This window comes from Durio zibethinus, chromosome 1, assembly GCF_047325235.1.
Source record: "Durio zibethinus cultivar Kanyao isolate XHJ-2024 chromosome 1, ASM4732523v1, whole genome shotgun sequence".
NCBI classification, from domain to species: Eukaryota; Viridiplantae; Streptophyta; class Magnoliopsida; order Malvales; family Malvaceae; genus Durio; species Durio zibethinus.
The window spans coordinates 30,675,606-30,687,091 of NC_143162.1; the positions used below are offsets into that span (position 1 = coordinate 30,675,606).

At 33.0% G+C, this 11,486-nt stretch overlaps 1 protein-coding gene and 1 long non-coding RNA gene across 3 annotated transcripts; both read left to right on the forward strand.

The window, feature by feature from the left end:
- Positions 1-1,156: 1,156 nt before the first annotated feature.
- LOC111312266 (Chaperone DnaJ-domain superfamily protein) lies at positions 1,157-6,937 on the forward strand. 2 transcript variants are annotated; one of them, XM_022912386.2, is made up of 9 exons: positions 1,157-2,143; positions 3,456-3,679; positions 3,779-3,975; positions 4,069-4,198; positions 4,308-4,405; positions 5,026-5,091; positions 5,254-5,343; positions 5,471-5,647; positions 6,587-6,937. In XM_022912386.2, the coding sequence occupies exons 1-9, from the start codon at positions 1,473-1,475 to the stop codon at positions 6,623-6,625; spliced, it is 1,692 nt and encodes a 563-aa protein (XP_022768121.1). In that variant the 5' UTR covers positions 1,157-1,472; the 3' UTR covers positions 6,626-6,937. The 2 variants fall into 2 exon arrangements, with proteins under 2 accessions (XP_022768121.1, XP_089620758.1); XM_089764632.1 differs by lacking the exon at positions 5,026-5,091.
- A 2,216-nt stretch (positions 6,938-9,153) lies between these two features.
- LOC149520530 (uncharacterized) lies at positions 9,154-10,140 on the forward strand. The gene is made up of 2 exons (XR_016344010.1): positions 9,154-9,502; positions 9,621-10,140. It is a non-coding gene; the product is annotated as an uncharacterized LOC149520530 (long non-coding RNA).
- The last annotated feature ends 1,346 nt before the right edge of the window (positions 10,141-11,486 follow it).

Below are 11,486 nucleotides of genomic sequence, written 5' to 3' on the forward strand. Positions count from 1 at the left end.
AATTTATTTATTTTTTTATATATTATTATTTAGAATTAATTATATTAAATATAAATATTATATTAATTAATAAATTTATAAATTAAATATTACATTAAAAATTTTTAAAATTAAAATATATATCATTAACATTAACTTTTAAAATTGATTGTGTCCAAACTTCATTCAAGTCAGGAACCAGCGCCGACAATCATGCAATGCAATGGAAGGTGCAGGCAAGCTCCCAATTTCCATCTTAGCTAAGCTCCATTATTAATTGAAGTGGGTACAATCACTTGTGGACAATCATCTTTTCTATTTTTTTTTTATAAACATTTTGGCATTTTCTACAATTATTGCTGTCTTTTGTTTCCTTTTTCACAGTGATTGTCTTTCGATTCTTTGGGTGAAGCATAAGTAAAGATTGTACTATATGGTTATATTATTGGATACGATTGTGAAAATGCTTGAAGTTTTAAATAATATTTTATCTAAAATTTTATATTTTTTTATCTAATTCATTAGTTAATATTATTATAATTTTTTATACATGTAATATTAAATTATACAAAAAAAAATTTTTAACTCATAAATATCATGCCACTCATTTAAATTTCAAGTCAACATTTAAATTCCAAATTAAAATTAAATTTTAAGTAAAATTTGAAATAACTTTAAATAATTTCAGTAAAATGTTACAGTATTATATAATCAACCTAATTTTTTTTTTGGCTGCATAATTTATTATTTATCTATGAAAATAATTCTCAACAGCTCAGTCGTAGGTGTGCTAATTCAAAAAAGGTGTACAAAAACAGAAAGTGGCATATTAGTAGGATTTTTTAAACCTTTCACTGCCCAGATTATTCCTTTTTTCATGTGTGGCTCTGGGACATGAGTAATTAGGGATTATATGTTAAAAAAATTATTATTAGAATAATTGTAAATTATTATAGTTTTTGTTTAATAAAAAAATTTAAATTCAATTTGTTGAATGCAGAATAATACATGTGGGATAATTTCTTAAAAATAAATTTGGTAGGAAAAAATATATGAAAATGAAAAAAAAAATAAAAAAAAGGCGAGATATGGTGGGCCACCACTCACCTATTGAGAGTGGGCTCCACGATTCGCCGTCTTACCCACTCAAAAGCCATCTATCGCGACAACACTTTACGCGCACAGAAACAGAAGGAAAGAGAGAGAAAAGACCGAGTTTTCTCTGTTTCTTCTGGTCTTCGTCTCCCACGAAATTCTCTTCCGCTTTTTCCAATTCGCCCTGGAAAATTTCCTATCCCTCAACCAAATCCTCCCATTATTTTTTCATCATCATTTTCTAATTTCCTTTCTTACCCGCTTCTCATTTATATCTCTCTCTCAGCTCAAGTTTCCTTTCTTCATAGATCTATTATAATTCATATCTGGAAAACACTCATTTATTTGATTTGCTTAAAACACCGATCTCATTTGTCTTTTCTAATAGAGTGAGAATTATGGACGATTTTGGTGTTTTAACAGAGCGTTACGGTTTAAAACCTCAAGGAAAATCGGCTCCAATGTCTCAAGCCAAACGATCCACCGCCACCACCACCACCACAGCCACCGCCGCCGCAACCACCAACCGAAGTTTTGGGTTCGATTCAGGTTTGACCCGAAACTCCGCGTCATTTTCTTCAAAATCTTCATTAAATTCGAGTGCTAGTAACGGCTCTTTGCTTGATGATCACGACTTCTTTCCCAAGCAAAACTCGCAAAATTCTTTTGGTTTTGGCGACGATTATGGTTTCGAGTTTGGTGGTTTTCAAAACCCTACAACCAAGCAATCGAATATGAGTAATAATAGTAGTAATGGATCTTCATTTGATTTGGCTTCAATATTGTTGAATTCGGGTCCAAAATATTCGTGTTCGAATTCATATGTTGTTGATGATTTATTTGGAGGAATGCCTGGCTCACAAAATGCAAGTAATGATGATGATTTTGAGTTTTTTGCCTCGTCCACGAAGCAAAAGGGTTCTGTTGGTGACTTGCTGGGTGATTTTAGTGGTGTGGCGGCGAAATTGAAGAGTTCTAGCGGGAATGGTTCGTTGGATTTGGGGAAAAATGAGGCTGGTTTTGATGATTTGATACCCGGGTTCGGTGGAAGCAGTCCTCCAGTTAATAGGTACTCATATTTATTTTAAATGGATACAATTTATTCATAAAAAATGGATATAATTTACTGGCTGATTCGTGTTGGTTTGAGCGTTAGAGCTTTTATCTGAATTGTTTGCTGTTTGACTCTGCATATTATTTGTGTTGTAAAAAATGAAGATGAATAGTAATGGCATTATTAGAGCTAAGAAAGTATGCATTGATAGAATGTAGGATAATAGTTAGTTTAATAATTGCTAGAGTTTCTTTTAATAAATATGAAATTTTTGTTTTTGGGGATTAGTTTGGAATAAAGTAGTTCTAAAGTCTTTAAGAATGCGAGATATTGTAAAGCATGGACAATTTGATGGCTGTATGTAGATGTTCTTACTGATGGCGGAGATAGTAAAACTCATGATCTTCGGAACTACTTTTTTTTTTTTTTGCCCTAATTTATGTTCCTCTGACTATAAAATATAGTAGTATTTTTTGTTCTGAACCAATTTGAATGCATGAAGGTTACTCTGCACTGTTAAAGCATCAAGTGACGTATTTGATCACCTTCTGTGTTATGACATTCCCTTTTTTTTTTTAAAAAAAAATTTTGGGGGATGGGTTGAGCTGGGGATTATGTACACCTACCATTGAGCCAAAATTCCAAGTGCTAACATTTCCTTGTTAAGTATTATTCCTCCACATTTGAAAATTTCATAGTTTAAGATAGTACTTAGAGCAGGTTAAGTTAATTGACTGGACAACTTGAAGAATCATTTGAGAATCAATAATGATAATATATGATTGTCTTTTGTTGGTTGGAGCCTGTCTTTGTCAATTCCACCAATTATAATTACTGCTTGATGCTGTTTAAATTTCCAAATATTGTAAGAACCCAACTTACATTCTGCTTTGGTGGGCAGTTGGGGATGAAGCCTTGCTTTATTGATATGAACACGGGAAAGGGCTTGGAATCGCATGATGATCAAAAAGCCTTACAGTTTTAGTAAACTTAAAAATGCTCCCACTACTTTGACTACTGTTTTTTTGGCTTCTAAAACATAGAATTGCCACCGCTTGCAATCTTTTACATGCTATACATTCATAGAAATTATTGTAATAGTAAATTAGTGAGCTAGTGCTCCAAGCTGGGAAGGAAAATATATTGAAGCTATTGTCTTCTGACTGTATTATTTAGTATTTGTCTTCAGCAATAACTTGGATCTTTTATCATGCATTTGGTGTACATATTTTCAGTTCAATGTTGTGACATAGGCATTTCAATATGATTATGTTGTTAGTAAGTAAAAATTAGAAACTTTACTTGAAATTTCATTTCTTCTATGCAGGACTAATGTTAAGGCAACCAAATCAACCTTCAAATCAGCAGAGGAGCCTTTTGTGGTATTAGAGTCGAATTCAGGCTCAGAATATAATTCCTCAGAAGCCCCCACTGAGCCACTGGAAGAATTCACTATGTTCAATCAATCTGGAGGAGCAAAACCTCGTGGTTCTTCAAATGATTCCCCATCATTGAGGCCTCCTCCAAAACCAGCACAAGTTTTGAAGCCAGGTAAAGGCTATTCTTCATCCTTTAGCAAAAATTAATGTCTGATTTTTCTTTGGCGATTCCATCATTAGCTTTGTAACATTGAGATGATTCATGATGCAGTAAAGAGTTCAGGTGCATCTCCAATTGATGAACTTGAGGACTTTGCTATGGGGAGAGTGCATAATAAGGCTAGTAGATCTAAAGAAGCTGAAGATGCCACAAAAAAGAGTCAACAGAATAAAAAAGATGATCTGGAATCCTTTTTTGGTGTGAGTTCCAGATCAAATAGTGCACCAAAGTCAAGGGAATCAACTGTGGTGAGCACCATAGATATAAAAAAGTACCACCATATTTCCTATTACTGCATAATTGTGTGTTGATATTGTTTTTCTTCCTTTTGTGCTTATCAGGATCCTATATTTGGTGCAAACATACACAACAGACAGCAAAAGACATCTGCTGGGCCATCATCCACTGGAAAGAAGGCTTCTTCTCCTTCTATGACAAATGGAATAGATGACCTTTCTTTTATTTTTGGAGGTATATTATTGCTGAAATATCGAAATGGACTATGTCTAGCTCTAAAATTCATCTTTGCACAATATCTCTTTGATGTTAATTTTTTTTTATGGTCCTTTTTTCCCAAAAGCTGCCCCAATGTTTGGAGAATTTGAGGAAGTTAAAGGCGAAAGTGAAGAAAGACGAAGAGCCAGATTGGGACGTCATCAGAGGACCCAGGATCGAGTGGTGTGTAAATATATTCTTACCTTAAATTTAGCTTATTTTTATTCTTTAATTGATGGGCTTAAATTAAATTAGAAGTGTGAGAAAAATTTGCTGATGAGAAAAGAAGTACAAACAGGAGTCAATGTTGATGCATGTCTATTTTTCTCACACACTCACATAGACACATAAGTGAAGACTGTGCAAACTAAGGGCACTTAGGGGGTGCAAAGCCAGACGCAAGGCTAATTTTCCAGGACAAAATTTCAAAGGAACCCCAGCCACCTTGCTCTTCCGTGGAATGATGATTAAAGCTGTTTAAGTAATCATAAAATGTGATAAAAGTTGTGTCCTGCATACACAGATTTCCTTAATGTTTGTCACTGCACATCATCTTATACTGTTTTTTCCATCTTTGAGCTTGATACTCAAATTGCTACCGACCATTTTGAGCCTGTGGTGAGACTTACCTGTATCATCTTGATTTCAAATAAGCATCATATGCTGCGAAAATGTCAAGAAAACTCTTCTGTTGGCACCTTTATTGTTACATCCTTTCTTAAACTTTTTTTTTTGGGTTTTAAAATTTAGACTATATTTTGTTTGTAAGACATAGTTCAACAGTTGGATTGTTTTTGTGTTAGGCAAGAGCAGTTGCTAATATGAACCAGCAGGAAAGGCAAACACAGAATGAGCAAGAAGAGAGGCGTGTAAGTGGTTCAATTGATGCATTAATTGTAGATTAGAGATGGGGTATTAATTCTTCATGCTTTTATGCACTTCACTTGCTTTTGCACCACTTTTTTATCGTATATCATGAATTCTTTGAATTTTGACAACTTGGTCATTCACCTTAATCTTAATTTTCATAGAGGATTGCTGAAGCTATGGATTTTGAGATAAAACGCTGGGCTGCAGGGAAGGAAGGCAATATGCGTGCACTTCTATCATCATTGCAACAGGTGTGTTCCTCATCATTTTTTACCTTCTAATAAGAATTTATCAGTTTAATGTTTTGAAATCATTATTGAATGTCTAGAATTTGTGGCTCTTTGTATTGCATCACTAACCTTATACTTCAATGAACAGGTGCTTTGGTCTGAATGTGGTTGGGAGCCAGTTTCACTGACTGATCTAATAACCTCTGGCTCTGTTAAAAAAGTTTATAGAAGGGCCACATTATGTGTCCATCCTGACAAGGTTCAGCAGAAAGGTGCCACTCTTGAACAGAAATATATTGCTGAAAAGGTTTTCGATATTCTCAAGGTACTGTATGCATCTCACTACTATTGAGAAGGAATTATTTATTTTAACATGAGTTGTATCCTCAATGACCACATTGCATCAGTCCTCTTTGAAGGAATGGGTAGACCAAAGTTTAAGACCGATGTTTGGTGTGATGGGTCTAGTCTGCCAAGTACCTTCCCATAGTGATGGGTCTTTGAGTAAACTTGTTTCGTTAGGATGGAAATTTCAATTTGAAAATCAGGGATTAGGTCAGGGATGTAGATGGTATTAGATGGCAGTCCTTAACATGGAAGTGTGGCAGGGGAGTTATATAGTACCCTGCGCTGGGTATGTACACCTAAAATGTTTTGTGTTTTTAAAATGTTTATTATATGCCCAGACATATGTCATAACTAGCCCAGGCTTCTTAGACATTCCTATTTTTCTTCACACCTGCCTAAGGTTTTGTCCTACCTCTATTCTTCCATCTTCAGTTTTTTTATATCAACCATTTGTTTCCTTTTTATTCTTAAATTTGTTCTCTTCCTTGGTTGGTCTCTCTCTCTCTTGATCTGAAATTGTTTCATATAGTTTAAACATATAACTATAGATTATTTTGCATTTGTTAAAACAAAAACTTCAATTATTTTCTGTTCCTTGCCTTTTCTGGTATCTAGTCAAATGTGTGTGATGCCAGATGTCCTGTCTTTAATTGTTTTCTTTGTCTTCTAGGATACCAAGCAAACGTCATGCTTACAATGTCCAATGAGTAGTTTATTTGAGAGTTTTGGATGGAAACAAATAGAAATATAAGCTTAAACCAAGGGGAGGAAAGGCAAAGAAAATATAACAAACTTTTTAGTTTGTTGGTTTTATAATTATTGTACTATAAACTATAGTAATCTTTCACTTTGGTGGTTCTAAATACTTACTATACTATTGTTGACTGTTTTCCATATTTTATTTTATATAAACCAGGAAGCTTGGAACAAGTTCAACAAGGAAGAACTTTCTTAAAACCTGGAAGGTAGTTCATTTGAAGAATCAAGCCATTTATTTGGTAATCATAGTAAAGTTTCGTTTCAGAGCAAAATATTCAAGAACAGTCCCAGCAGTGTTATGGTTTTGCGAAGATGATGCCGTTCAAACAGTGCTTCATTGGTTAGGGAACTTCTGTTGTTGAAAGCTATGAGGCGCTTCGTAAGGAGTAAAATTTTTCATGTATGACTCAAATTAATACATCTTCAGCAAGTAGATTTCACGATGTTTACTGAACCTGCACTGTGCCTGTATATTTTATTTATTTTTGCTATAATTTTTTCTTCTCTAGTTGATTTTTTTTTTTTTGGGCTTGGATGGTTATAATTCCACTTTTATCAGTTTCATTGATTGTTTTCCTGTAAGTAAGAGCCCACGCTGAATTTAAGTGGATATATTAGTGGGTTTTTTTTTTTTTGTCCTCTGTGAGCCTTCAATTTGTTTATTGCTGTCTCATTTAAGTGGATGCCACCTTATTCATCTTGTGGAATATATAAATTGATGTTGTTATCTGCCAAATTATAACAGAGTTTAAAGGCACGGTATTGTTATTGACCATGCTCATTAGCTAGTATTTCTTGCATCAAAATTAACTTGATAGGACTACAAAGTTGAACGTGGTTGGTACAATTGGAGCCTTGGAGGTTAGTTGCACAAGTAAATGAAAATTGACCAAAGGATACCTTGACCTGTAAATTAGTGGCAAAGGACTGGTCATTGTAGTTCTAATCGGAATGCTTGTTTTAATTCAAAATTTTAGTGTATACACTTCATTCTACTTAAAGATGATGAAATTTTCAGTAGCAAATTACGAAGTGGGTTATTGAACAGCTGAAAAAAACTGGGGCCCGATTATGGAAAGTGGAAATGGAGACAGATCAATTTTGAGTGAATGGATACTCTGAGATAGAATGAGACAAATTGAATTTGATTAATTCAACTTATAAAATTATGGAACAATTAAAAAATTACAAAACCAAAATCATTCATTTTGAGCAATAAAGTGCGATTCATCAAGTCTGACGGTGAATTTTTCCACAAGCTTTACATTTAATTCAGTTTATAAATTCATTCGAAATGATATTTAGTAGGTATAGGCTTCAAATTTTATCAGTTACAACTTTTGACTTTTAAAAAAAATAATAAAAATTCAAGTTGCAAGAAGGAATAGTTAATGAAAACTATTTTATGGTAAACCAAACAAGAGTGACACATTAAAATAAAGCGCTGCAGCTATGAGTGGGCAATCAAAATGCTACCCTCATACATCATATCATATGATTAACTTCTGCAAGTTCCTTTATATGTTTAAGAAATTTGCCCCATAATCTGTCTCAAAGACCCTAAATCTGATTGAGGCAGAGAACTAATATTCCAAACAAGAGCTTAATTCGGCAAAATCGTACTAAAGTCCAGAGATTGATGTGCATGTATACTCAAATTTTGTTATTCAGATTTAGTTATGTTACAGTAATTTGTTGTCTTTTTTTTTTTTTTTTTTTCTTTTAAATGTTTGTGTTTTTTTAGTAAAGGTGTCTCCTATGCAGCCTTTACTTGCACACCAAGTTTAATATGCCCTAAAATAGGTATACAATCTTTACATCTATACAATGTATAAAAATTGTTTCCAAAGAGAAGAATTGGATGCCACTTTGGACACAATTTTCAATTCTTTTAATAATGCACACTTGAAAATATTAATTTTTGATAGTTTTTCGAATGAAACGATCATTTTAAAAATTATGATGATTTTATATATGATGATTAAATCATTATATTTGATCATTTTAAAAATTATGATGATTTTATATATGATGATTAAATCATTATATTTGATAGACAATCGGTAATTTTATGTGATTATAATCTTTAACTATCAAGAATGAATAAATCATTATTTTGAAAGATGATTTAAATTTTATCTAAAAAAGTGAACAATTTTTATCACAAAGTGAAATGACATATAAAATTAATAATAATTAATATTATCAATTTAATATGTGAATTAAAACTTATTTTCTCTTGAAATTGTAATTATTTTATATTATAAATTTTTATATTTTCAAATTAATACTCATTGAAATAAGTTTAAAAATAATTTGTGTATTTGTATTTTTTTTTATATTTTATATGCAATACAATCTTTTTAATTTTTATTATGAATTTAATAGATTAGTTTTATTTTCTAATTCAAAATTTTTACATAATTTATATTATAAAAATTAGTTTATCTATTAATAAATATATTTATTAATTTTAATAATTTAATTATATTTTTATTATAAAATAAATATAATATTACTAATATTTTTAAATATTATCTTTAAAGAATATTAAAATCATTAATTTATTTAACTATTACAATAAATATAATTATTTTCACATTTTTAAATAAAATAATATCTTATTTTTAATATATAAAATCGTAATATTTAATTTTTAAAAATTAAAAATTATTAATTAAATAAAATGATTTCAAATTATAAGTGATAAAATTACTTTGATGATAAAACCATCTTTACGATTACATTACTACGATGATCTTACAAAAATACGAAACATTAGCAACAATTATTCTTAAAGTTTTTTTTTTTTCTGTGCTAATCCTCTTCCTACAACTCTTCTTTGCCTCTCTCTCCTAGGGTTCCAAAACTAGGGTTTTACTATGGAAGAAGAAAACAAAGAATTAGAATTCAAAAAGATTTCCATCCAAATGGATCAAGAACTCCCGGACACGTGTAGTCACCATAGACAACAAATTCTTCATAAACGTCAGTGCAACAGAATCAGAAACCAAACTCAGGGAATGGATACATGGGGTACAAGCAATATATGGCAAGAAAAATAGGCGAAAAGGTATCATATATATATATATATATATAGAACTTGTATTTAAATTGCACAAAATTATTTATAGTTATAAAACTTATTTCATCGTTTTTCTTGGTTTGGTTTTTGGTTTGAATTATTGAAGACAATCTGAGAGGAGAAGCCTTGTGCCTTGTTGCAACTATGTGTCGGTAGCCATTGCCTTCTCATGGAAGTATGTCAATATAGTCCGATGCCAAAAGTTGTCAGGTACTTCATTTATGACAATCGGACAGTTGTGGTTAGCATTGGGATCGAGCAGATAGGAAAGAAGCTTGTGAAGGATAGGAGGATGATGGATTAATGATAAGAAAGAGAGTGGAGCTGAGGAAAGAGGCTGACAAGTTGTCCCTGAAAGATGCAGTTTGGAGGAATTGGCTATGGTGGTTTTGGGAGGAGAGGTGGTTTTATGAAGCCCAAGAAGATGGAATGGTGGGATAATCAATTTCATAACCTTTCAAAAGAGATGATCAAACACCCAAGTTTTTAGGCTTTTCTTGCTTCCAAATTGGGATCAAATTTGTTAAAAGATTATTGTCAGTGTGCTTAATATCCTTTCCTTTCTTGTTTGTTTACATCCAAAGTACTGAGTTTGGGTTTGGGTATCTCATTCCATTCTTCCTTGATTTATACATTTTCAGTGGTGGCCCAATATCTTCTTTAACAGCAATTTTAAAATAGGATAACGGTGTCTGTGATACGTTTGAAATAGAGAGAAAGGATGAAAAGAGAGGAAAGAAAAGGTGAGAGAGAATTGATCAGAAAATTCTTGTTGTATTCCTCTCATTTCTTCCGTAACTTATAAGGAAAAATCTTTGACAACTTGGTACAATAATCGTTTTTTTCTTCAGTCATGCAATACATAAGGACAAATTCATACTACAACCAATTCTAGCAACAACTAATTGGGCTTATTTCATTACAAAATCCTTAATCCAACCGCGGGCTTTGCTGATGCGTTTCCCACTTCTCACTGAGCTACTGTCCCTCTTTCTATTTTGGGCTTATGTCATTGCTCATGTCTTAGGCAACAACCTTGTCCTCAAGGTTGAATTCTGAAAAAGTAGCCACAATCACATGTTCCCATTACCATGTGGCTTCTGTTGCAGGTAAGTGCTTCCATTGTATGAGAAGTTGAGTGAGGACAGAACCCTGGCGCTGAACTTCTCTTCTTTTCAGAATTCTCTCAGGTATTAGAACAGGTTGATCATCGATGGCTAGCTCTGGCAATTGACAAATGGAAGACGATGGCTATCTATGGCATGCTTTAAGCAAGGATACATGAAAAACAGGGTGTATTTTTTATGTTGCTGGTAGAGCCAATTCATAAGCCACAGGGCCAATGCGGCGTTGAATTCGAGAGGGACCAAAATACTTTTTGGCTAATTTCTGTTGGGTTTTAGGAACAACAGAGTGTTGGCTATAAGGTTGCAGCTTGACAAAAACGCAATCTCCCTCATTGAACACACGTTCCACTCTATGGTGATCAGCTTGCATCTTCATGCGGTTCCTCGCTCGCTCCAAATTGGCTTTCAGTTGTTTTAGAAGTTCTTGTCGTTCAAGTAGACTGTCATCAAGGTAACCAATATTGAAGGTGCCTAAGATATACGAAGTGATCGTTGGATGAGGTATACCATACACAGCTTCAAACGGCGTCATACCAATAGATGAGTGATAAGAAGTGTTATGCCACCATTCAGCCCAATGCAGAATGCGCACCCAGTGTCTGGGTTGTTCACTGACAAAGCAGCGTAAATATGTCTCTAGGCAACGATTAAGAACGTCTGATTGCCCATCGGTCTGGGGGTGATTTGCACTATTGAGTTTGAGCACAATGCCATGTAGCTTAAAGAATTCTTTCCAAAATGTGCTTGTGAAAGAATGATCTCTGTCACTGACTATTGAGCAAGGAATCCCATGTAACTTCCCAATCTCTCGAGCAAAAATGTCTGCCAATTGTGGAGCTGTAATT

What these genes read in the sequence shown, in the direction of transcription:
- LOC111312266 (XM_022912386.2), top strand. Translation starts at nt 1,473, where the DNA reads ATGGACGATTTTGGTGTTTTAACAGAGCGTTACGGTTTAAAACCTCAA. An exon ending in AGCAGTCCTCCAGTTAATAG is followed by an intron (nt 2,144 to 3,455) that starts GTACTCATATTT and finishes TCTTCTATGCAG; the next exon opens with GACTAATGTTAAGGCAACCA. An exon ending in AGGTTTTCGATATTCTCAAG is followed by an intron (nt 5,648 to 6,586) that starts GTACTGTATGCA and finishes TATATAAACCAG; the next exon opens with GAAGCTTGGAACAAGTTCAA.